Raw genomic sequence first — 26,996 nt, forward strand, 5'->3', positions numbered from 1 at the left:
AAATTTAATTTTATTTCAATTAGTAGATTTATTTTAATGAAAACTTCATCTAAGTTAGGAGGTTGTGGTTTTTACTTTACTAAGTGTGCAATTAAACTGCAGCTGTTGATGTGTCTGAAGAATCTCTGGTAACAGGGCAGAGGTTTTCTGCCCTTTATTTGATTGCTTTTTGTATCAGGGTAGAACCTGATACAAATACAAAAATAAGTATTGAAGGTGTAGGCAAAAGAGAATTAGCATGATTTTTTGAAATGAATATGTACATGGTGAGTAAATGGTAGAACGTTACACTTTGTGAACACTATTAGTTCCATAAATGGATCATTTGAACACTGTTAGATGCTGGACTTTACCTTTTCTCTACTTAAAGGAATGTTTGTGTGAAAACAGAAAAAAAAAAATAATTTGTGGGAAATTTACTTCAGATAGTTGGTATTCTGAGGCACGCATAATAGTAAATAGCAACAGATCCTCAGATGGTATTGAGAACTAAATAGTGCTTTCTCTTCTCATTTTTGCTTTGTCCTTTGAATTACTGCTACTTCTAAAGTAATGTCTCCTTTGATTTCATTATCACTTCTGGCAGTTACTATGAGAAAACCCTGATTTTAAGGCATTAAAAACTGATAATGGTCACAGTAGCCTTGTTGGTGAGACTACCTGTTAGATTCTTTAAAAATTTATTTATTTATTTTGGCTTTATTGAATATAATTGATAATTTGAAGTTGTATATGTTTAATGTGTATAACTTGATGATCTGATGTACGTTGTGAAATATTCACCAAAATCAAGATAATTAATATATTTATTGCCTCATATGGTTACCATTTTCTTTCTTTTTTTTTTCTTGAGGTGCTAATGCTTAAGATCTACCTTTTTAGTAAATTGAAAGTATATAATACAATATTGTTAACTAAATCACTATATAAGACATTTTGACCCTTAGCAGTATCCGAACTGAATGTCAGCAGTTAAGATCTAAGTACGTAGCAATGTGCATTAACTATTCTGAATTTAAGTTAGTTGATAGTCTTAGAGTCCATTGCAAAAAGTTATTGAAGTTCTCCAATTTAATCATAAGTAATTCATTATTTGGTTGAACTAAAAAAATCCTTGTTATATTGACCAACTCATCAAATGATATGATTGGTAAAAGTTAATTTGTGAGGTGTTTGTTACCTGAAATTTTGTTTCTTTCTTGAACTACGTTATTATAATTATCCAAACTCATGTGAATAATGTAACTGAGAATAATAGATTGTTTTACTTGAGGCACAAAAAAGTAGAATGTTGACTGATAGCTAACTATGAATTAATACTAAAATTAATAGAAAGTGGGCTGCCCCACCATGATGCCCTCAACTTATAAACTATCTTAAGATACATTACAGGTGCTTACACATCTATTTGGAGGGTCAAAACCCAAATCAGGGTTCTTAAAAGACAAATCAGAATAGCTCTGTAATGTAACAAGGAGAGACATATTTAATTACTACTACAAACATTTCTCCTGTTAAACCTTAAACGTACAAGATATTTTAAAACATATTCACAGCAGAAAGATTGCTGACTTAGCCATTTCTAAAACAGATGTTTCCATTTAGTCCTAATCCATAGTCCTTAAAAATTTGGAGAACTAATTCACTTCTTTGCCATCATTAAATAGATAACAAATGAGACTGTAATCACTAGGCAAAAAGTAAAGGGAAAAGATGAATATTTCACATTACTAAGGTTGGAATTAGATACTTCATGTATTATAATATAAACTATATACAATCACCAAATACTCTTTAAATTTGAAATTTTAATAGTTGATGAGTTTTAAAGCTGTGCAAGTCTATGGACAGTGATATGTATTCTAGTATATAGTTCATCAAATGGTAATAGTTGTTTTATCTTGTATGAGATACTGTTGGCAAACGTAAAATAAATAGCTCTTCTCATCATCTCGTATACATTATGATACGTAATAGCTGGAAAGCATTTTATATTATAAAACTTAAGTGTGTCTTTGACATTTTTCTTGATGTAAGAAAAACTAACCAATTTTAGATTTAACTCATGTTCTCTAAATGTATATACATATGTGGCCTTTTAAATGTGAAAAATTGTTGGATTTCTGTTTTATGACTGCAGGAAGCATATGTGCCTCGTTTCTTACCCAAAGCTACCAACTGCCAGTTCTTGATACAATGTTCGTAAGAAAGAAATATAGAGGCAAAGACTTTGGGCTTCATATGCTGGAGGACTTTGTTGATTCCTTTACAGAAGATGCACTGGGCTTGCGGTACCCACTGACCTCTCTCATGTACATAGGTAATTGGATTAAGTTTTTAGAAAGTTAAACTTGTCTCAGTGTCACTTCTGACTTGTTTCTGCAGGATATTTTAAATGTGCATATATCAATATTAAGTAAATTATATTCCTTGGCTCTCTAGGGCTTAATTTTGCAAATGTGCCCTTACCTCCACATAAATGGCATTTTGGGGGTGTGGTAACTTTCTTAAAAAGTTGAAATATAACTCACATACCATAAAATTCACCCTCTTAAAGTGTACAATTCAGTGTTTCTTTATTATATTCACAGCTATGCAACCATAACCACTGTCTAATTCCAGGACATTCTCGTCACGCCAGAAAGAAAACCTGTACCAATTAGCAGTCACTCTTCTATTCCCCCATTCCTTTATCCCCTAGCAATCAACCACTAATCTATTTTCTGTGTTTATGGATTTACCTGTTCTGGACATTTCATATGAATGGAATTGTATGATGTAATTATATTGTAAGCCCTTTGTGTCTAGCTTCTTTCATTTTGCATAGATGTTTTCAAGGTTCATCCATGTTGTAGCATGAATCAGTGCTTCATTTTTTTCTTTTAATGACTGAGGAGTATTCCCTTGTGTGGATATGCCACATTTTGTTTATCCACCATCAGTTGATGGACTTCAGGATTGTTTCCCCTTTTTAGATATTACGAATAGTGTTACTTTGAACATTTGTGTAGCTTTTGTGTGGGCATTACTCTGGTGTATATACCTAGGCGTGGATGAAATTGCTTGGCCATAACCTTTTGAGGAATTGCCAGACTGTTTCCCAAAGCAACCACACCATTTTACGTTCTCATAAACATTGTATGAGAGTTACAATTTCTCCATATCTTCGCCAACACTCATTATTATTTGTCTTTTTTTTTTTTTTTTTTTTTTTTTTGCGGTACGCGGGCCTCTCACTGTCGTGGCCTCTCCCATTGCGGAGCACAGGCTCCGGATGCGCAGGTTCAGCGGCCATGGCTCATGGGCCCAGCTGCTTCACGGCATGTGGGATCTTCCTGGATCAGGGCACGAACCCGTGTCCCCTGCATCGGCAGGCAGACTCTCAACCACTGCACCACCAGGGGAGCCCTATTTGTCTTTTTTATTAGAGCCATCTCAGTGGATGTGGAGTGGCATCTCATTGTAGTTTTGATTTGCATTTGATGTTGAGCATCTTTTCATGTGCTTATTGGTCATTTATGTACCTCCTTTGGAAAAATGTCTATTTAGATCCTTTAACCATTCTTTCTTTGGCTTATTTGTCTGTGGTGGCTTTTTAAATTAAAAAAAAAAGAAATTTCAGATATACAAAAAAATATAAAGAATAAGGTAACAAATACTCATGTATCATCCAGCATGTACCATCCATGAGAAGTGGATCATTGCCAATATAAGTTGAACTTCTGTCCTATCCAATTAGCTTACTCCCTTCCCTGAAATAAGCACTATCCTCAATTTGGCATTTATTTTCCCCATGCATTTCTTAGACTTTTAATAAATACGTATACATCCTCCAACAATGTCATATTGTTTTACGTATTTAAAAAGTTCAGGGGATTCCCTGTCTGTGCAGTAGTTAGGACTTTGTGCTTTCACTGCCGAGGGCCCGGGGTTCAGTCCCTGGTTGGGGAACTAAGATCACACAAGCTGCTCAGTGCAGCAAAAAAAATAAAGAATTTTATATAAATAATATGTACTGTATGAATTCTTCTGTAGTTTTCTTTTTCTATTCACCTTTATCATTATGAGATTCATTCCCGTGGATTCATGTAGCTCTATTTATTCTTTTTTAGTGCTGTTTAGTATTTCATTGTGTGGATATATTGTGTTGTGGTGTTTTAAAAGCAATTAGTGGATTTATGTTTGCATTTGTGTAAAGTCCATATAGCACTACTCTTTTCTTAATGAAGTAATATTTAACCTGGAAAGTAATTTATTAGAAAACTTTTATAAAATATAATTTACCATTGATTTTAACCTAACATCAGATATTTATTTCCACTGAAAAAATATTTTTGTTCTAAGTTTCTATTCCCCCTTTTAATACCAAAAATCCATAAAACAAGAGCCAAGTGTTGCATGTCCATCTTGAATCACAGTTTCTGTCTAGAGCCATACATGAGAATGGAATGAACCCTGTATACCCTTGGATAATATGAAAATGGATTTTCCTCTTAAAGTCTAATTATTACTTTACTAAATTTGGGAAGGAATGCAAACACATCTACTGCAGGCAGACTCTCTGTTACCCTTTTTTAGGATTCTCATGTTAAATAAATTGAATACCAAGTGAATTATAGGTGCTTATGTATTATGTAAGGTATCCTCTGCTATTTTAGTTATTTTATTTCAGGCAGAGGACTCGGTGTGGCCTGTTGGTTTTCTCCAGCTTTTCCCTTCCTAATAAGTATAGGAACTACAACCAGAAAACATGAGAAATATTGTCAAATATGTGGGGAAAAAGTGAGCAAATGGTATCCTTGTGTCCACATATCCAGTGTCCAGATTAACAAATGTTAAGATTTTGCCATATTTGTTTTCATTTATTTTTTGGGAGACCTGAACAAAGCGTAGATACAGTTGATGTTCTCTTTGGACTCCTCCCTAACCCCATTCCCCTTTCTTCTTTCCTCCCCAGAGATAATTGTGTTCCTCAAGTTGGTGTATATCCTTCCTGCCCATGTTTTCACACATAAGTCTATGTCTATAAACACTATAAAGCATTATTTCTTGTGCTTTTTTATTTTAAGAAATTTAAAGTTTTTAAAAATAATAATTTTAGATTTATTTTGTATATATTCTTATTTAAACAGTTACTTTAGATTTTCACACTTCCCAAAATATAATTTAGATAGCACTGAAGTTCCCCTCATTTGCCCTATTAGAGGTGTTGCCCGGAAACTGGGTTCACCTCTTGGTGATTGTTGAGCCAGAAGACACACCAAGCCATAGAGTGGGAGAACTTACCACTTGCAGTGAGTAAGGAGAACACCGGGGATCTTTCCCAGAGCAGTGTCTCCTCAACAGTTTTTGGTCATAAAATATACATAACATAATATTTATCATTTTAACCGTTTGTAGGGGTACAATTCAGTGGCATTAACTACATTCCCAATACTGTGTCCCCATCATCACTGTCTGTACCCAAAACTTTTTCATCATCCCCAATCTAAACTCTGTCCCCTTCAAACAATAATCCCCCTTCTCCTCTCCCCTCATTCTCTAACTTCTTTTCTGCTGTCTGTCATGAATTTGCTTATTCTAGGTACCTCACATAAGTGGATTCATACAATATTTGCCCTTCTGTGCCTTATTTCACACAGCATAATGTCTAAGTTCCATCCTTTTTGTAGCATATATCAAAATTTCATTCCTTCTTATGGCTGAGTAGATTTTTATTGTGTGAATATGTGACATTTCGTTTATCCATTTATCTATTGATGGATGCTTGGGTTGTTTCTACCTTTCTGTGTTTCTATGAATAATGGTGCTGTGGACATGGGTGTGCAGATATCTGAGTCCCTGCTTCCAGTTCTTTTGGATATAAACCTAAGAGTGGAATTGCTGGGTTATTATTCTATGTTTAACTTTTTGAAGAATTGTCAAACCATTTTCCACAGAGGCTGTATCATTTTTTAAATTATTTTACTATTTTTTAAATTAATTTTTATTGGAGTATAGTTGATTTACAATATTGTGTTCATTTCTGCTGTACAGCAAAGTGAGTCAGTTATACATATACCCACTCTTTTTTAGATTGTTTTCCCCATTTAGGTCATTACAGAGTACTGAGTAGAGTTTCCTGTGCTATACAGTATGTTCTTATTATCTATTTTATATATAGTAGTGTACACTACCCAGTCTCCCAGTTTATCCGACCCCCCACCCCTTTCCCCCTTGGTAACATAAGTTTGTTATCTACATCTGTGACTCTATTTCTGTTCTGTAAATAAGTTCATTTGTACCTTTTTTGAGATTCCGCATATAAGCGGTATCATATGATGTCTTTCTGTTTTACTTCACTCAGTATAACAATCTCTAGGTCCATCCATGTCACTGCAAATGGCATTATTTTGTTTTTTTTTAGATGCTGCATCATTTTGTTTAATGTGTTTTTAAACTTATAAAATGACATCCTTTTGTAGGTAATATTGACTTGTTTTTTTACTGACTTTTTTTTTAGATTTATCAACGTTAATTATATGTAGCTGTAGTTTATTGGTTGTAGTTGCTGTATAGTATTTTATTGTATACATAATTTATTCATATATCCCCTAATGATGGGCACCGAGGTTGTACCGCCTAAAACAGTCCTGTAATGATCATTATAGATGCCTTCTTCTGCATATGTATAAGTCATTACAGTGTATACCTAGAAGTAGAATTGGATCATAAAATATTTTTCTTCAACTTGCCTAAGCACTTTAAAATTGTTCTCACACCAGCAGTGTAGGAGTTTCCATTTCCCTTATTTTTCTGATGCTTGTTATTATCTGATGGGTGTGAAAATGGAATCCTGCTGTTTCATCTTATATTTCCTTCACAACTGGTGAGGTTTATCATCTTTATCTTTGTTTATTCATAAATGAGACTGCTGTATAATTTTCTCGAGTTTCCTTGGTGTTTTTGGTATCAAAGTTATGCTAGCCCCATTAAGTGACTTGGACAGCTTACTTTCCATCTTCTGTTTGCCCAAACATTTGATTTTGGGGATTTCTAGAAAACTTTCAATGTGTTTTTCAGCTTGCAACCAGTACTTTGAAAAATATCCAGGAGACCATGAATTGCTTTGGGAAGTTGAAGGTGTTGGACACTGGTACCAGAGAATACCAATCACCAGAGCATTACAAAGAGAAACATTTAAAATTACAGGTAAGAATGTTTTCAGTTTGAACACAAGTCCAGCTTAAAAAAGCAGTGCCTAATTATGGTTGTGTCTTATACTCCAGAATAGTGGTGTATTGTAATGTGTTCTCTCTAGTAACAGACCTCCTTTTCTAAACTTTGAATTTTTGTTATATGTAAACATTTGAGTCACTAATAGTCAGAGGACCTAGAGTAGTCCAGTAGAACGTAGCCCAGTAGTCCAGTAGGAATTGGTGGATAAGAAATAAACACAGTTTACTCAAACAGCATAGAATAGGCATCAGTGGATCAAAGGTAGTACCCAGTTTCATGCATCTCCCCTTGAAGTCACTACATACAGATACCTGTTTAAGACTCTTTACAATTTCAAGGCTTCATTATAAGATATTGGTGAAGGGGATATCCCACACTTGGATTTTCAACACTCTTCTTTAGGGCTTTGTAAAAATCAGTACAAAGAGTGTTACAATTAAAAGCAGGCACTAACTGGTTTACAATTTAAAAACTTCTTTTACACACAGCAGTTTCTCAAAATGAAGCTAAAAGACCTGTGTCTGGAGAATACGGTCTTGGATCTGTTCCAGACTATGAAGCAGGAGCTGAAGACAGTCTGTCTAGTGAGATGCAGCTAACGGTAGGTACACTGTTGTTTACTGTAGGAAATAATAATTTTGCTGTTTTTAAAAAAGAGGTTCAGCTAATACTAATATTTAACTTTTTTAATGTTATTGTTCATTCAACAGACTTATGTAACTTCTGTTGTGTTAGTTACTTGGCATTTTATGTTAGTTGGTGTCTAAGATTTAATTTTCTTTGAAAAATAATTTGGAATACACAAAATAATGTAGAAGAAAATAAAAAGCTATAATTCCATTACCTTAGATGTAGCAACTAACATTTTTGTATATGTACTTAATATATATTATGAAACATGTGTCTGCATATTTCATTTTTGTTTTTCTTTTATGCTGCTTCTAACTGCTTTTCTCCATTAACATAATATTGTAAGCATTTTCTATGTCATTACTGTTTTAAATCGTTGTTAAATAGTACACTATTCTATTATATATAAATACCAGCATTTGTTTCCTTAACATTTATATTTAAGTTTTTTATATTTATAAGCGACCCAGCCGTGAATGCATTTATACATGAATCTTTGAGCAAATGTAATTATTTCCTTGCACAGATAAATTTGTAGAAGTGGAATTAGTAGTAGGTGAAAGGTTATGAAGTTATTTTGGGAAGTCTGTGGCTATATGTGTTAGGTCTTTGTGGAATATAATATACTTTGCAAATACTAGGTAACGTGAAAGTAGAAGGGCAGGTCCCATTACTGAATTCCAGAGGATTTACCAGGTACTTTTCTAGAAACTACTTGATATTATTTAAAATACAGGTTCATTGATGGGGTCCTAGAGGTCTATTTTTATGCAGTGTTTTGTTGTGGTGGCATTTAATACAGTCATATTTGTTTTGTACACGGGTATCTGAATATATTTTTAGTGAGTGTTGAATATGTCTATGTAAATACATGTACATTTCAGAGACACAGTGCTTTGGGGAATTATTTGTGCCCTTTTTTTTTTTTTTTTTTTTTTTTTTTGTGGTACGTGGGCCTCTCACTGTTGTGGCCTCTCCCATTGCAGAGCAGAGGCTCCGGATGCGCAGGCTCGGCGGCCATGGCTCACGGGCCTAGCCGCTCCGCGGCATGTGGGATCTTCCCAGACCGGGGCACGAACCCGTGTCCCCTGCATCGGCAGGCAGACTCTGAACCACTGTGCCACCAGGGAAGCCCTATTTATGCCTCTTTTCTCCTGTCTTAGTTAGCATGAGCGTTGACTATTTTGAGTAAAAGTTTTTAAAAACATTTTTAAGGATAATATAAATAATATTGATACAGTATATATAAGGAGTTCAGTTTTTTTTTTTTCTACCTTTGGAATTTCAGACTTCAGAATAAGCCCCAGTTCTATTATACTGCATTCCAAATTCCTCAGATATATTCAAATTCATTTTAGTCCTGGTCAGATATCATAAGACCAGGGAAAGTAGAAAAATCTACTCTTCTCATAAATGTGGTGAGAGCAATGATCTACTTTTATCTTAAGCCATATAGTTTAAAGTGTGTCATTTTAATGAGAACATATTAAGATTTCACCATATTATAAGGTTGGCAATATAAATTAGACTTTTTTTCATTTTAGAAATTCATATTCCTTATATTCCTTTAATATTTTAATTCAAGGAAAATATTTCTCATATTAAACTGTTTTTTTTAATCTTTTTTTTAAATCAGTAGCCACATGGGGAAGTGGTTTTGTTTGTTTATTTTAACTACATAATTTTTTTTAGCTTTATTGAGGTATAATTGACAAAAATTGTACATATATAAGGTGTACACCTTCATGATAAAGATGATAAATGCTTGAATTAAAGCATTGGTAGTACAAAAGAGGGGGCAGTTTTGAGAGATTCTTCAGAGTCAAAATTGACAGGCTTTGTGGTTGATTGAATGAGGGACAAGAAGAAGAAGGCATTACTGCCTCAGAGGATTTTGGTTGGAATGGCATACTGAATTGTTATTGCCATTAACCAAGATAGAGAATAATATTGGGAAAATGTAAGATTTCAGTTTGGGACAAGTTGGATGTGAAATTGGTGGAGTATCCGCTGGAGAGAGATTTCACTGGAAATAGAGCTTTGAAAATCGGGGCGAGAGTTGGGGAGATTAAATTGTATATCTGGATTCATCATTTGGAAATCAGGAAAAAAGTTGGGGAGATTAAATTGTATATTTGGACTCATCAGCAAATAGCTGTTGAAGTAAAGGTAGTAGATACAGTTACATAGAAGGAGGATGAGGACTGAGAAGGGAGCCAAGAACAGAACATTCAGAAACCCCATGTATATCACTATAGCATATTAGATGGCTTCCTGAGTTCTTAAGCTCATAATATAGCTGAAGCTATAATACAGCTTTTTTACTTCCTAAGTGAATTTCTTAGTTGATGAATAGTGAGTACAAAAGGTGCTATTTGAAAGACTTTTAAAAAGATTTTCTTTGTAACTGTATGAAGTAGATCCATAGGGAGAAGAAAGGATCTAAAACTTGTGGTTTTAATCTGTATCTCTGTTTTAGATTGATTCTCTAAAAGATGCCTTTGCAAGTACTTCTGAAGGTAAGAAATTCAGCTGGTCTATTAGTAAGTGTTTGAGACAGTTAGAATTAAGTGTGTGTGTCTGTGTCTGTGTGGGTGTGTCCCTTAGAGTAAAGTGAAGACTTCTCCAGCCCTAAAATCTAGATCTGGGTTCTTTTACCACTGATTTTGCTGTGTGAACACTTAGGTAAGCTATTTTGCCTTTTTTTGTTTTCATTTCCTTACCTGTAAAATAGGGACAGTAATGTGTACCTTGTTCATTTCCCAAGATTATTGGAAGAGGGTCTAAGTGAAAATGCAGAAACACTTTGCAAAAACTCAAGGTGACACAGAAATGTGAGGAATGAATACTGACAAGGTTATTTCATGGTTTAGAAAAAGACACTGACATGGTTTCTTAACCTGAAGTGACAGAGAGGAAGTGTGTAATGTTGGGGATTTAGGTAAACTAGCGTAGTTCTTGCATTTCTGTGTTTTTTTTTTTCATTTCTGTGTATTTTAATAGGTAATCCTTTGAATACATAATCAATTATAGTTTTGCCGTTTTTTCCTCAGGTCACGGTAAAACACCTGTTTCCACTCGTACTCGAAGTAGTCATCTAAAGCGGCCAAAGATTGGAAAACGGTTTCAGGATTCTGAATTTAGTAGTTCTCAAGGGGAAGATGAAAAGACTCCCCAGACTTCACCTACAGCTTCAGTGAACAAGTGAAGTATTGTTTATTTTACTCTCGTTATTTTGTTTATTCTTATTTTCATATTATTAGTATTTCGTTTTTAAGGTGAAGTTTATTGTTTGTGTAGTAAATGACCTTGGTGTAGAACTTTGTATTTGAGTTCTTCCACAAGATTATTGATTACACTTGGTAAGTGTCACTTTGACAGTGGTATAGGGAGAAGTTGCTAGTAAGAGAGTGGAATAAACTCATGATTTAGTCTCTTGTGTGAAAATCCAGGAGAATATTCTAGTGATTATATTATCCCAGATGAGTCATTATTGTCAACTTTGAATTTGACAGTAGCTATGGTTTTTAGCAGTGCTGAGGTTTAGTCAATTTTAAAAACCCTCAATTTTACTTTATAACTGATTCATTTTACTGGGTTATAGAATATAACAAATTAGTGATAGCCATAAATGGTATTGTCAACTCCTCCAGAAACTTAATAGCCAGCTGAATCAACAGAACACTTGGATCAAAACCTTATTCTCCATCTTCCTTTGAATCTTAAAGAAAGCAAGATTTTCAATATTATAGCTAAATTAGGCTTTTGCTCTGATAGTCTCTGCTAACTGTTCCTGAGTCAACCATTCATAGTGTTGCCATTTTAGTTGTGAAATTATTCTACTCAGGTAGAGAATTCTGTAACTCTGCCAATTTCATTATGTATGTAACTTTAAATTTGGATAATTATGTAAATGTTATATTTTAATTAAAAATTTATCACTTTAAAGTCAAATTTAAGTAAATATTTAATTTGTGAAGAGTAATGAGTTTAGATAATTATAGTTTTTTTCACTGAGCAACATTTTGTTGTAATACCCTTTTTAGAAGGGAATGTAACAGTAAATTTTAAATTGAACATCTCAGAATTATTGTGGAATTTTTTTTGCTTTTCATAAAATAGTAACAGTGAGACTAAATGCTTAAGTGCTCAGACACTATGAAGAACAAAACTTCATCTTTGCCCTTGAAGAATCGACTGTCTGTAAGTTTCTAATACACATATCTGTACCTGTGACACAGGTTAAGAGCACTGCAAGGTGGATTGTGATATAATAATAGAAGTGCAAAGTGCTATGATTACAAAGGAGGGTGTGATTGATTCTAATTGAGGGGATAGAGAAATTTGACATTTGTGCTAGGGCTTCAAAGATAAGTAGAAACTCAACAAGCAGAGTTGGGAAAGAAGACTTTCTTTTCTAGTTCGAGGGTCTACAAACTATGGTCTATGGGCCACATCTGGCCCACCACCTATTGTTGTAAATAAAATTTTATTGTAACACATCTGTGCTTATTAGTTCACATTTTTATTATGGTTGCTTTTGCTTTACCCTGGTGGAGTTGAGTAGTTGTTCAGAGACCATATGGCTCACAAAACCTAAAGGAAAAGTTTGCTGACTCCTGGTCTACACCAGGGCTGTCCAAAGAACCTTCTGTCATGGTGGACATGTTCTTTGTCTGCCCTTCCCTGTCCAGCATGGCAGCCACTACTCAGTTTGCTCATCACCGAGCACTTGAAGTATGGCTAGTGCAACTGAGGAGCTGAGTTTTTAATTTCACTCAGTTTTAATTACTGTAAATAATGACAAGTGTCTCGTGGCTACGGTATTGCACTGTGCAGTTCTAGACTGCAGGAGTAACATGAGCAAAGGCACAAAGCTGGGAGGAGTGTTGGTAAGGAAAACTGATGTATAGGTAAATGGTAGCATCGAGTAGGAGGTAAAAATATAAGGGTCTGGTCATGTTAGGCTTTGAAAGGAGGCATGCTTTATTCTCCAAGCCATAGAGAACCATCAGAATTTTCTGAGCTGGACTGTCACTGGTACAGATATGTGTATTAGAAACAAACTCTGGTGACTTACCGGGCGGTCCAGTGGTTAAGACCCTGTGCTTCGACTTCAGGGGGCCTGGGTTCGATCCCTCTTCGGGGAACTAAGATCTTGCATGGATGATCTTTGCCATGGATGCAGGCAAAAAAAAAAAAAGAAACATAGTTCTGAAAACCTTACTAAAGAATGTATATATTGCAAGTCTGAACATGAGTTGGGAAGAAGTTACAGTGTCCAGAGAGAATTGGGCCTGAAGTAGGAAGATGAGAATGGGAATAAAGTTACGTATTTGTTTGAAAGGCATTTCACAGGTAGAACTAAACTATGTCGTTTATTGTCCAAACTGAAATTTTTGAGAATGAAAGGGGCATTATTAATACACGCATACCTCAGAGATGTAGGTTCAGTTCCAGACTACCGCAATAAAGTGACCATCACAATAAATCAAATATTTTGGTTTGCTAGTGCACATAAAAGTTTTTTACACTATCCTGTAGTCTGTTAAGTATGCGATAGCATGTTTAAAAAAAAAGTACATACCTTAATTTAAGAATACTTATTGGTTAAAAAAAATGCTGTCATCTGAGCCTTCAATGAGTCGTAATCTTTTTGCTGGTGGAGGGTCTCGCCTCAATGTTGGTGGCTGATGACTGATCAGGGAGGTGATTGCTGAAGGTTGGGCTGACTGTGGCCATTTCTTAAATAAGACAGCCATGAACTTTGCCACATAGATTGGCTGACTTCTTCCTTTCACTAACGATTTCTCTGTAGCATGCGATGCCGTTTGATAGCATTTTACCCACAGTAGAAATTCTTTCAGAATTGGAGTCAGTCCTCTCAAACCCTGATGTGGCTTCGTCTACTAAGTTTATGTCATAGTCTAAATCCTTTGTCATTTCAACAATCTTCACAGCATTTTCAGCAGGAGTGGATTCCATCTCAAGAAATCACTCTCTTTGCTCATACACAATAAGCAACTCTTCATCCATTAAAGTTTTATCTTGAGATTGCAGCAATTCAGTCACATCTTCAGGCTCCACTTCTAATTCTGATTCTCTTGCTATTTCTACCACATCTTCAGTGACCTCCTCCACTGAAGTCTCGAACCCCTCAAAGTCATCCATGAGGGTTTGAATCAACTTCTTCCAAACTCCTGGTGATGTTGATATTTGACCTCTTCCCGTGAATTATGAATGTTCATATTGGCATCTAGAATGGTTAATCTTTTTCAGAAGGTTTTCAATTGACTTTGCCCAGATCCATCAGAGGAATCTCTGTGGCAACTATAGCCTTATGAACTATAATTCTTAAATAATAAGACTTCAAAGTCGAAATGCTTCCTTGATCCATGGGCTGCAGAATGGATGGTGTGTTAGCAGGTATGAAAACAACATGAATTTCATTGTACATCTCCATCAGAGCTCTTGGGTGACCAGATACATTGTCAATGAGCAGTCACATTTTGAAAGAAATTTTTTTTTCCTGAGCAATAGGTCTTAACAGTGGACTTTAAATATTCAGTAAACTACGTTGTCAACAGGTGTGCTGTCATCCAGGCTTTGTTGTTCCATTTATGGAGGACAATGGAGTAGATTTAGCATAATTCTTAAGGGCCCTAGGATTTTCAGAATGGTAAATGAGCACTGGCTTCAACTTCAAGTCACCAGCTGCATTAGTGCCTAGCAAGAGAGTCAGCTTGTCCTTTGAAACTTTTTTTTTTTTAAAGTGGGTGGATACATCTGTGGCTGTGCTACATTTATTTATTTATATACAGCAGGTTCTTATTAGTCATCCATTTTATACACATCAGTGTATACATGTCAATCCCAATCACCAATTCATCCCCCCCTGCCCCCCCACCCCCGCCACCCCCCCTTGGTGTCCATACGTTTGTACTCTACATCTGTGTCTCTATTTCTGCCTTGCAAACTGGTTCCCCTACCGTTTTTCTGGATTCCACAAACATGCGTTAATACATGATATTTGTTTTTCTCTTTCTGACTTACTACACTCTGTATGACAGTCTCTAGATCCATCCACGTCTCTACAAATGACCCAGTTTCATTCCTTTTTATGGCTGAGTAATATTCCATTGTGTATATGTATCACATCTTCTTTATCCATTCATCTGTTGATGGGCATTTAGGTTGCTTCCATGACCTGGCTATTGTAAATAGTGCTGCAGTGAACATTGGGGTGCATGTGTCTTTTTGAATTATGGTTTTCTCTGGGTATATGCCCAGTAGTGGGATTGCTGGTTCATATGGTAATTCAGTTTTTAGTTTTTTAAGGAACCTCTGTACTGTTCTCCATAGTGGCTTTATCAATTTACATTCCCACCAACAGTGCAAGAGGGTTCCCTTTTCTCCACACCCTCTCCAGCATTCGTTGCTTGTAGATTTTCTGATGATGCCCATTCTGACCAGTGTGAGGTGTTACCTCATTGTAGTTTTGATTTGCATTTCTCTAATAATTAGTGAGCACGTGAGCAGCTTTTCATGTGCCTCTTGGCCATCTGTATGTCTTCTTTGAAGAAATGTCTATTTAGGTCTTCTGCCCATTTTTTGATTGGGTTGTTTGTTTTTTTTAATATTGAGCTTCATGAGCTGTTTATATATTTTGGATGTCCTTTGAAAGTTTAAGCCAGGAATTGACTTCTCTTCTCTAGCCCTGAAAGTCCTAGATGACATCTTGTTCCAATAGGGGTTTTTGTCTGCATTGAAAATCTGTTGTTTAGTGTAGCCACCTTCATTCATTATCTTAGCTAGATCTTCTGGATAACTTGATACAGCTTCTACATCAGCACTAGCTATTTCACCTGGCACTGTTACGGAGAGAGCTTCTTTCCTTAAACCTCATGAACCAACCTCTGCTAGTTTCAGACTCCTTTTCTGTAGCATCCTCACCTCTTTCAGCCTTCATAGAATTGAAGAGAGTTAGGGCCTCGTTCTGGATTAGGCTTTGGCTTAAGGGAATGTTGTGGCTGGTTTGATCTTCTAGCCAGACCACTAAAACCTTTTCTTCATATCGGCAATAAGGCTGTTTTGCTTTCTTATCACTGGTGTGTTCATTTAGAGTAGCACCGTTAATTTTTTTCAAGAACTTTTGCTTTGTATTCACAGCTTGGCTAACTGTTTGGCACAAGAGACATAGCTTTCTACCTATCTCAGCTTTCAACATGCCTTTCTCACTAAGTTTAATCATCTCTAGCTTTTGATTTAAAGTGAGAAGACGTGTGACTCTTCCTTTCGTTTGAACACTTAGAGCCATTGCAGGGTTATTAATTGGCCTAATTTCAGTATTGTTGTGTCTCAGGGAATAGGGAGGCCCAAAGAGAGGGAGAGAGATGGGGAATGGCCAATCAGTTTCAATAGTCAGAACACGCACAACATTTATTAGTTAAGTTTGCTATCTTAAGACTGGACATAGGTATATGTATAACCAATTCACTTTTCTATACAGCAGAAACTAACGCTACATTGTAAGTAAACTATACTCCAATAAAAAAATTCATTACAGAAAAAGTTTGTCATATGTGTAACCTGTGGCACCTAGAAACAATTAAAATTGTAACATCAACCATCACTAATCACAGATCACTGTAACAAATATAATAATAACAAAAAAAGTTCAGAGTATTGTGGGAATTACCAAAACGTGACACAGACATGAAGTGAGCAAATACTGTTGGAAAAATGGCTTCAGTGGACTTGCTTAGCACAGGATTGCCACAAACCTTCAATTAGTAAAAACATAGTATCTTCAAAATGCAGTAAAACAGAGTGCAATAAAATGAGGGATGCCCGTAATTATGCCAGTGCTGGGACAAAAGTTGTAAACTGGACTGTCCCAGGTAAGCTGAGATGTATGCTCATTCTAGGAGAGTAAGATCCAATCAATATAGATAGAGCAAAAGAAAGGTCTAGTTTACATAATTGAAAAGGTGGTGATCGAACTGGAGAACAAGGTAGGAAAGAGAACAAACTTGTAAGAAGATGAAGAGGTTGGTTTTGGACCTGTAAAATTTGAAGTTGTTGTCTGAACAACACTTAGTTGATTCTCTAAAGTGTTACTTGATTAACAGATTCCTGAAATTTTATATTCAACTTTAATAAAACAAGTAAGAATGATTTTCTTTGGTTTTGTAGATTGGAGTCTACTGCACGAACATCAGAGAGCTCAGAAGAATTCTTGGAAGAAGAACCTGAACCGAGTGTGATTGAATTTGAGGATGAAAGTAGTGATAAAAATGTTCGACCAGCACCAGAAACCCAGCAAGGCCTGGAAAAGCAAGAAGGTGAAAAGGTAGGAGATTCACTTATTAAATAAAATGAATGGAAGTAAAATTTAACTTTCTTAGTCATATATTGTTAGAAAAGCATAACGATGTATTTTAGACTCTTAGTAGAAATTGTATTTAATGTTAAAAAGCATATGTGTCAGGACTTCCCTGGTGGCGCAGTGGTTAAGAATCCGCCTGCCAATGCGGGGGACATGGGTTCGAGCCCTGGTCCAGGAATATCCCACATGCCACGGAGCAGCTAAGCCCGTGTGCCACACTACTGAGCCTGTGCTCTATAGCCCGCGAGCCACAACTACTGAGCCCATGTGCTGCAACTACTGAAGCCCGTGAGCCTAGAGCCCGTGCTCTGCAACAAGAGAAGCCATCGCAGTGAGAAGCCTGCACATTGCAATGAAGAGTAGCCCCTGCTTGCTGCAACTAGAGAAAGCCCGCGTGCAGCAACGAAGGCCCAACACAGCCAAAATAAATTAAAAAAAAAAAAAAAAAACATATATGTCTAAAGCAAGGTCAGGAAGTAGAGGATAAAGTTACAAGTATTTTATATTTCAAACTGAGTTTATAAAGTTTGACATATTGCAAAGATAAAATAGAGGATGTTTAGTTAGTAATGTCCCTCAGTGTATTTAAAATACAAATTAATTTGTAGAATTAAACGTACTTAAGAAGTGACAAATGTGACTATAAGAGGTCTACCTTATAAAACCAGTTAGAACGCCTTAATGTCCAACAAGCCCTAAATTGCACCCCTATTTTGGTTAGAAGGATAGAATTAGTTGTCCAGAACAAAACATATGTATTTGACTACAGTTGATTTACAAATTCCTAGAAAAATAACAATTCATTTTTTTTTACGACTAGAAAACAAGGAGGAAAATCCTTTGTGACTGAGTAAAAAACTCTTTATCTGGCTTCATTTCTTTTTTCATTTTCTCTATTTCCTATCCTTCTTTTTCTTTAATATCTTCAATCTTTTCCTCTCTTACAGATTCCTTATTTCTTCTTTGAAACATACTTAAGTTTCTTTAAAAATCTTTTACCTGTTTGTCAGGTCCAGCCAGGAGCTAAGCAAGTGAAACTGCATTACTGATTTTATTTATTAACTTGCTCCAATTTAGCTCCTGTTTCCTCTACTTCATGAAATTGTATTTTTTTTTTTTTTTTTTTTTTTTTTTTTTTTTTGCGGTACGCGGGCCTCTCGCCGCTGCGGCCTCTCCCATTGCGGGGCACAGGCTCCGGACGCGCAGGCCCAGCGGCCATGGCTCACGGGCCCAGCCGCTCCGCAGCATGCGGGATCCTCCCAGACCGGGGCACGAACCCGCGTCCCCTGCATCGGCAGGCGGACTCTCAACCACTGCGCCACCAGGGAAGCCCCGAAATTGTATTTTTAAATGACATTTTTTCTCTTCTTGTAAAAATTAGGGAAACAAACACATTTTTTTTTTTTTTTTTTTTTGCGGTATGCGGGCCTCTCACTGTTGTGGCCTCTCCCGTTGCGGAGCACAGGCTCCGGACGCGCAGGCTCAGCGGCCATGGCTCACGGGCCCAGCCGCTCCGCGGCATGTGGGATCTTCCTGGACCGGGGCACGAACCCGCGTCCCCTGCATCGGCAGGCGGACTCTCAACCACTGCGCCACCAGGGAAGCCACAAACACATATTTTATAAAAGAGATTTATATGCTTCTAGATGTCTACGGGAATGTATATTTTTGTGGTTGTTTTTCTTTTTAAATTTAAGATTATACTGTACATCCTTCATGTAACCTGTTTCTTTTGTCCAACAATACATGTGAGTACCTACTCTTGTAGGTCACCAGTGACACTTTCACTCAATTCTGGTGGGTTTCCTTACCTAGGTTGACTACTCTCTCCTCCTCCGGATTCTCTAGTACCCTGGCTTTAACACTGTTGTGTTCTGGTTTCTTGGTTTTCCTCTCTCTGAAGTTTTGTTTTGGTTTTATTTATTTGCTTTTTGACTCTTCTGCTTCCTTTTTTTTCCCCCTGTATTTGTGGACATTCTAGAAGACTCAGTTCTTGACTTTCTGCTCTTTTGTTCATGCTTCTCTTTTGAAAATTCATCTAGTCTAATGGCTGAATGGTCATCTCTGTGGGGATGACCAATAACTCCAGACTTTCAATATTGATCCAGACTTCAGTATTACTTGCCTTCTGAATATTTCTGTTTAGACAGATGTCTTTTATCATCTTAAATTTTAACATCTCTGTTCTTTCCTATCACTTCTCTATTGAGCCTTTTTTCCTATTTCTTATTTTTCATTCTGTTCCCAAACCTAGAACTTGAAGGACTGAGTTTTTCTCTTCTGTTGCTTCTCACTTGTAGTTACTCACCAAAATTCTGGTTTTTTTTATAAAAATTTTTGCTATATCTTTCTCATTTTCTTCCTTTTAACATTTCTCTTACCGTAGTTGGTCCTTTTGTGAGTTTTATTATAATTACCTTCTGTGTGCACTTTATTCTTTGTACTCTCTGGCCAGATTAATTTTTCTAATTCTGTGATTTCAGTATCCCTTAGGAAAACATTCATTATATGATTTCAGGGGTTCTATATAATCCAGCCAAGTCTATTTCTTAAAATTTGAGTGCATCAGTGTTCTAATTTTTATTTTATTTTTAATTTATTTTAAATTTATTTTATTTTTGGCTGCATTGGGTCTTTTTGCTGTTAGTGGACTTTCTCTAGTTGTGGTGAGCGGGGGCTACTCTTCGTTGCGGTGCATGGGCTTCTCATTACAGCGGCTTCTCTTGCTGCGGAGCATGGGCTCTAAGCATGCGGGCTCAGTAGTTGTGGCTTGTGGGCTCTAGAGCGCAGGCTCAGAGTTGTGGCACACGGGCCTAGCCGCTCAACAGCATGTGGGATCCTCCCGGACCAGGGCTCGAACCCGTGTCCTTTGCATTGGCAGGCGGATTCTTCACCACTGCGCCACCAGGGAAGCCCAGTGTTCTAATTTTTTAAATGATAATTAAATAAAATGATCTCTAATTATTAGAATGTCATTAGGATTAATTAGAAATATTAGATGTTAATGAAAATCTTGTAAATTGATAAACCTTGGAGGAGGAGTTTCAGAAATTGGAGACTTAGTGTTATCAAATCGCTTTTCCATATTTTAATGTGATTTAAGGAGCAGTATTGTTCAAAGATGACCCTTTGTTGACAGGAGGATGAGCTCACTAAGACTGAGGGCTCTCTCCTCCCAGCAAGAAGCTTCCCACAAGACTGCTACTGCTTCCTCCCCCTGCATGCTAAACTGTGACTTCCCAGGGGCCCCAGGGATTCCGAGTGCCGAGCAGCTGATGTTCTGTAAAGAGCTGGCACCAAATCTAGACATTCTCTGGTGGCTTTTTACTGAAAAGGTTCTTCCTGTCACTGCCCTATATGGAGGAAGAGAAAGAAGGAGGCAGGGTCTCTTCACTGAATCTCAGACCCACACTGGATCCATAGAGCATCCTGGTCCTGTCTTTTCTCCATGAGAACAGAGGGAAATTGGGGTACTTATGGATTCTTTTCTCTTACTGACTCTGCTGTTCCTTAACCTGTGTCCTGTAACGTGGTAGAATGTATCTTGAGTCCTGGTGCATGACAGGGCGACTGAGAATGGACCCACCTTGTATGACAAGTAAGTTAATCTGTAATTTTGTCCTGACTTTTTTTGCCCTCGATGGTGTAGGAATCTGAATCAGAGCCTATGAATGGTGAGATAATGGATGATACTCTTAAGACTTCACTTATAACAGAAGAGGAGGACTCCACTAGCGAAGTTTTAGGTGAAGAATTAAAATTGCAGTCTTTTAATTCCGGTGAAGACTCTACAAATCTTGTTCCACTCGTGGTAGAATCTTCAAAATCTCCTGAGGCTGTTGCACAGGATAAGGTAATGGAGAAATATCCTAATTTTTTATAGTTATAGTGTCCAGTGTTGGTGACTTGGCTAGGGCAGTGTGGGATATATATCTTCCTCTACTTTAACATGTACAGTCCTTCAGGAAAAATATATTTTACTACATTGGGTGTTTTAAGAAGATGCAATCAGTAATGTTTTTTAAAATTCAAATCTTTGTAACTTCATTCGTCTGACTTATGGTGACAAAATGAGTTTCACTTTGTAGATTTAGGAAATGCTCAGAAAAATGGGTAAAGCATTATTTACCAAATATTTGAATACCTATTACTTACATAGTCTGTGACCAGTACTGTCATTTTAATTTGTTTTAATTAGGGAGACAGATTAGATTAGTGGGGAAAACTTGATGGAATATTTTGAAAGAAATTTAATTATTTGTTTTTGTTGAAATATAGTTGATGTACAATATTAGTTTCATGTGTAGTACATAGTGATTTGATTTTGCATACATTATGAAATGATCACCACTGTAAGTCCAGTAACCATCTGTTCCCTATATAAAGTTATTACAATATTTGTTGACCATATTCCTCATGCTATATATTATATCCCCGTGGTTTATTTTGTAACTGGAAGTTTGTACCTCTTAATCCCATACCTCTTTCAGTCCCCTCACTCCCTCTGTTCTGGCAACCACCTATTTGTTCTTTTTATCTGAGTCTGTTTTCATTTTGTTTTGTTTTTTAGATTCCACATATAAATGAGATCATACGGTTTTTGTCTTTCTCTGTCTCACTTATTTCACTAAGCATAATCCCCTCTAAGTTCATCCATGTTGTTGCAAATGGCAAGATTTCATTCTTTTTTTATGGCTGAGTAATATTCCATTGTATATATAGGTGCCACATCGAAAAGGAAATTTAATTTCTACTTTTGAATATTCCAATTTAAGGGTAAAAAACTCTTGTATAGCATTGTTTTATCAGTGTCTCACATAATTACATGAATAAAATTTTCGCTGCCCTCACCTTTCACCTAATAGTCAAACTCAGTGGGGTAGCACAGTGTCAAGTCCCAGGATTCTCGGTTCTGGCTCCAGTAACACCAGGAAACTAAAAACTGAGTTGATTCATGGTTTTGAAGAATCTTGACATAAAGTTTGTGCCTTAAGTACTTTTTGGGGTAAAATCATTACTTTTATTGCATCTTTAAAGCAAGAACTTAATGAATCCAAATTATCATGTAAGACAGTTTCGAAGAAATTGAGCTGTATTCAGAACATGTGCACATGATTAACAAAAGTAGTGAGTACTGAATTCTTTAAAATGTGGTTCAGGGTCATTGCATATTAGTGTCTGAGAATAATTTATGTAAGAACTATATTGCAAAAGTTGTTCACCGGGTTTTTTGTTTTTAGACTTCACATGTAACTGACTCAGAAATGTTGCTAGATGAAGGCCCATCTGATGACAAGGGGCACACTGAAGAGAGGCTGCCTCTAGTTTCAAGAAAGAAAGCACATTTTGGGAGTTCAGACAATGTAGCTACTATCCCAAATGAAGAACGGTCCGACAGTGGTTTTCCAAACTCCGTGATAACTGAATTTTCTGAAGAATCGATTCCTGAAAATGTATCACCCAACACTACTGCCTCATTGGAAGACCAGGGTGAGGAGGGGGTAGCTGAGCCCCAGGAAACATCTCCAGCTCTTCCTCAGAGCTCTTTAATAGAGGTTGAACTTGAAGATGTGCCATTTTCACAGAATGCAGGACAGAAGAACCAGTCAGAGGAGCAGTCTGAAGCATCTTCTGAGCAGCTGGATCAGTTGACACAGTCAACAGAGAAGACTGTGGATAGCAGCTCAGAGGAGATAGAAGTGGAAGTGCCTGTGGTCGACAGGCGGAATTTAAGAAGAAAGGCCAAAGGGCACAAAGGACCTGCGAAGAAGAAAGCCAAGCTGACCTGAATGAGGAAGAAATGTGGATGATAAATCCTCTTCTTTGTAACGTAATTGTTGTTTTTAAAATATGGCAGTTAATAAATAGCATGGGGCACAGGATAAAAACTCCAAATTTTCAATTTGAACTTATTTATGATGCCGCTTTTCCCTCCCCTGTAGGACCTAGGATTCACCGTTCTTTTTAATTTTTCAGGCTATTTTGTGTAAATACAATTTTTTTTATTTTTATTAACCATGTTTCGATTTTGGGAAACCAGATCATACTATATTTTCTTTAGCAATTGGGGATATCTGACCATTAATATTTCACAAAATATAAATTAAAAAATGTGAAAGTAGTAGGGTTTCCATCAATTGTAAGGATCACAGAAATCTTTTATACTAAGGGTTTTAATAGTAATCTTGGTGAAGGTTCTAGAAGATTTAAATTTCAAAACTAATCACCATTTTTTAAAATGTAGGCATGCTTAAACAAAAATGTCAGTAAATTAGGATAAATGCAACTTCAACTAAATGAGAGCACAAATTTGGACATTTATGGTCAAAGGTTTATGAAGGTGGTATTTTGGCCTCTTAGTTCTTAGTTGTAGGTGCAGTTTCTTCCTTTGACTTCAATGTCTGTGGAAAGGCACAAACAAAATCTGTTTCCAGTTCACTCTTGATAACATCTGATATTAACAGTACTGCTAGGGATTTAACTCTGGCCTGTAGGCACTCGTATAATTATTTAAAATTTCATTTGAATCTGGGGACTGTACTTTTGTCCTCACCCAGTTAACATGTATACTTTAGAAGTGTGAGAACCCTTCCTAAGGCTTCTCCTTAATCCTGCCACTGCCTTTATTCTAGAATCTTCATTATATTCCCCTCACTTTCATCCACTTCCCTAACTTATGGAGTGATTCCTGTCAAAAGATCTTTTTGCCTGCCTGCCAGCTTATGCCCTTGGCTTCCATTTTTGGTAGGTTTGGAACTGCGCCCCACAATCTTAGACCTAGATGGCAGGAATAAGCTGCTCTAGGAGCCATAGTCACAAGAGCTTAAATCAGATTGGAGGCTTCGTTTGTCCCTTTTGGCTTGCTCGCTCTTGATTTGTTCTGTGCGGACAGGTTACAATCTAGCCTGTGTGTACATTGTGGTTGCCTTTGCCTGGGTAAACTAAAAACAAAGAACATCCTCAATTGTTTATTTTTGTATAATAATTTATTTAAAAATGAACAAAATGGTTATCCTTAGAATCCAAAGAGAATCTTAAAACAGTCCTACTCTTTGGAAGTATTATGTGTACTCAAATTTTCATGTAAGTTTGAGAATGCTTTGAGGCCATTTAGATTGTTTTTAAAACTGCTTGGTCCTTATATGAAAAAAAAATGTTATGACTTTGTGTCATTATTTGAGGTGCTAAGGATTGAGGTTGAAGGTTTATTCAGTCTACAGTCAGATGATACTAAATTTTATTTTGGGATGTTGGCATTTTAGGAAGATTTAAAGTTGAGGTAAAAATCTTTAGCAGACAAAATAGCAAACCCTCCTTATTCGTGTAAAATTTTGAATACTTGTATCCTCTACTATTTTCTTTAATTATGGGTCAGTTAGGCCAGATTATTCCATTCTAAATGAAAATTAAGCACTTCGGCCATTTGTTTTCCCAACAAATGCTAATCAAGTGAAAGAATAAGTATGACTAATATTAGTGTTACCTGTTGAATGTTTATGCTGTTTTATACATTTTGTGAGAAATTTTTGTTAATACCACAATTAGGGAAATAAGGATTTAGTAAATTCTTAACCTTTCCATTTTTAATTTCTTAAAATAGATTTAAAAACCTAACACCTACTTTTTTACTTGGATTCTTCATTGTTCTCTTTAAAGTACTTTCTTTAAAAAGGTGTAGTTTAACTCGATGACAACTCGATGTGTGAATATAGTTGCTGAGGTTTACAAAAAAGAGATGTTTATTTATATGACCACTAAGGACTCGCAGTATAAATTTAAACTTGTTAAACTTGTTTGGTTTAAACAGTAGGTGCATTTTAAGCAGTTTGAAAACTTTCTGTTCCGCACACAATTTTTGTCCATATTATCTCTGACAGAAAATGTTATTTTGGAGTTTATAGTTGGTAGAGGAAAGTTAGGTCACATGAAAAAAACCTAACTTTCATGTTCAGTAACAATGAGTTCTACGCTCAGTGAGTGAGTGTAGAATTTATAACAATTTATCCTCAATAAGGAATCTAAATAAAACTTACATTACTTGTACTTTTTGCAAAAGGCATTAGAAAAACTCTGAGAATGACAGAGGACTGAAATCTGATTTCAACCAGGTAGTCTAGTTGTTAAGTGTCCAGTCACATTCTATAGTCCTTTGTGAACTTTTTTCTGTTTAGAAGTCTTATTTGTGGAGAAGGGAGTTCAGTTCAGTTTGTGTAAATACATATATATTTCCTTGTGTAATATAAAGCAATTAGCAAAAATTTTAGTTCTACTTTCAAGTTTATTCAATTGCTAGACATCACAGAAATATATTTAAGAATTTATTATAAAGTTCCTCTACAACTTTTAACAGTGAGAGGGTCTATTATGATTTTTTATAAAATCAAATAGCATGACAGAATGTCAATCTTCTACTACTTAAAATGTGTCTCTATTCATGGTGTTTCCATTCAGTGCAGAAAATTATCATGGCAAGGATAAAAACTACTAGTGATTAATGGTTCACTTTTAGCTGACCACCAGAACACCACCTAAAATGGTTTCAGTGACTTTAGAAAAATATCTTGAAGGTTTATGATTGCCTCGAATTGAGCCTTTACCTGGTATCTAAATATCTGCTCTTACATTCTGATTTACCCTTAGGGATTACCTTCTAAGGTTTGGTCACACCAGCAAACTGAAACAGATTTTAATGTAAATAAAGAATTTATACTAACATTACTCATCTGTGTAACAGTATTTTAGAAATTTCTGCCTTGTATGTCCACTAGTTGCAATACCGTGTTTGAAGTGTTAACCCAGTCTTTCATGGGTGTGATTAGTTACAAATGTTTATGCTTCTGTTTGCATACTTAGTATCAAGCTTTATTTGTACAGATAGTTTAACTTGCTTATTTTTGGTTGTGAAAAATAAGCACACCTCAGTTCTGTATCCAGTGCTTACCTTCAGTAGATTTTTTTTCTTTCACCCTCCAAAATTTGTCATTCACACATTCCCCATTTCTATTAGCGGCAAAATCATTTGTTAAAATCTAATTGTAAGGAAGGTTCTGCTTCTGTTATCCTGAAGTAATTGTATCATACTGGATAGTAATTCCCAAGGAACTAGCCTTTCTTTTCCTTAGTGTCTGTGTGTTCTAAAACTTCTACTGTGTTTATACAATTTAGAAAAGATGTTACATTATTCACAATAGCAAGACTTACTCAAGTACTTACGTTTGTTTTCTTGGTAGTTTCTTTTTTCCTAATTTTTTTTTTTTTTTATTTTTAACAGTAGTAATTAAACCTATATTTTGTGATTGTTTCCTGGTCTGTGTTTTGAAATTCCTTCCCTTTCCCCTAAGTTCACTGGTGAAGACGTGTTTAGATATTGAATTTGTTTAGACACTGATTTCGTTTAAGGCACAATCACATTGGTTGTACTTTCAAGACAGACTTAAAAAAAATAAACAGAATTGAAAACAATTAATGTAATTATAATATATATACACCCTAAAGCTCAAAGTCACAAACATAACTCAAATCATAAATGTGCTTTTGACTAAAACATGACCTTTTTAATATTATCTAAGTAACTGCCAATAAATTTCTCTTTAAGGGCATCAGTGCAGCCTTTTTCTTTTTAAAACTATTTTACCTGGAATTACTTAAATTTTTACCACTTTAAAAATATAAATATACTACCCTAAGTTTAGAATACAGGAAATGCTAAAAGTATAAACATTTTGGTTGGTATTTTTTTCATGTATCTATCTTGAGTAGA

At 35.9% G+C, this 26,996-nt stretch overlaps 1 protein-coding gene across 3 annotated transcripts in view; it reads left to right on the forward strand.

Annotated features, from left to right (window-relative positions):
- The window catches only part of FAM169A (family with sequence similarity 169 member A), a 64,230-nt gene extending 37,693 nt beyond the window's left edge, over nucleotides 1-26,537 (forward strand). For 2 of the 3 annotated variants that reach the window (XM_032629132.1, XM_032629133.1), the window contains exons 6-13: nucleotides 2,141-2,320; nucleotides 7,063-7,191; nucleotides 7,707-7,819; nucleotides 10,328-10,367; nucleotides 10,902-11,052; nucleotides 17,044-17,200; nucleotides 20,886-21,089; nucleotides 22,477-26,537. In XM_032629132.1, coding sequence (XP_032485023.1) covers nucleotides 2,141-2,320; nucleotides 7,063-7,191; nucleotides 7,707-7,819; nucleotides 10,328-10,367; nucleotides 10,902-11,052; nucleotides 17,044-17,200; nucleotides 20,886-21,089; nucleotides 22,477-23,025 — 1,523 coding nt within the window. In that variant the 3' untranslated portion in view covers nucleotides 23,026-26,537. The remainder of the gene's footprint in view (nucleotides 1-2,140; nucleotides 2,321-7,062; nucleotides 7,192-7,706; nucleotides 7,820-10,327; nucleotides 10,368-10,901; nucleotides 11,053-17,043; nucleotides 17,201-20,885; nucleotides 21,090-22,476) is intronic. The other variant, XM_032629134.1, reaches the window with a different exon arrangement.
- The last annotated feature ends 459 nt before the right edge of the window (nucleotides 26,538-26,996 follow it).

Source organism: Phocoena sinus, chromosome 3 (assembly GCF_008692025.1).
Source record: "Phocoena sinus isolate mPhoSin1 chromosome 3, mPhoSin1.pri, whole genome shotgun sequence".
NCBI classification, from domain to species: Eukaryota; Metazoa; Chordata; class Mammalia; order Artiodactyla; family Phocoenidae; genus Phocoena; species Phocoena sinus.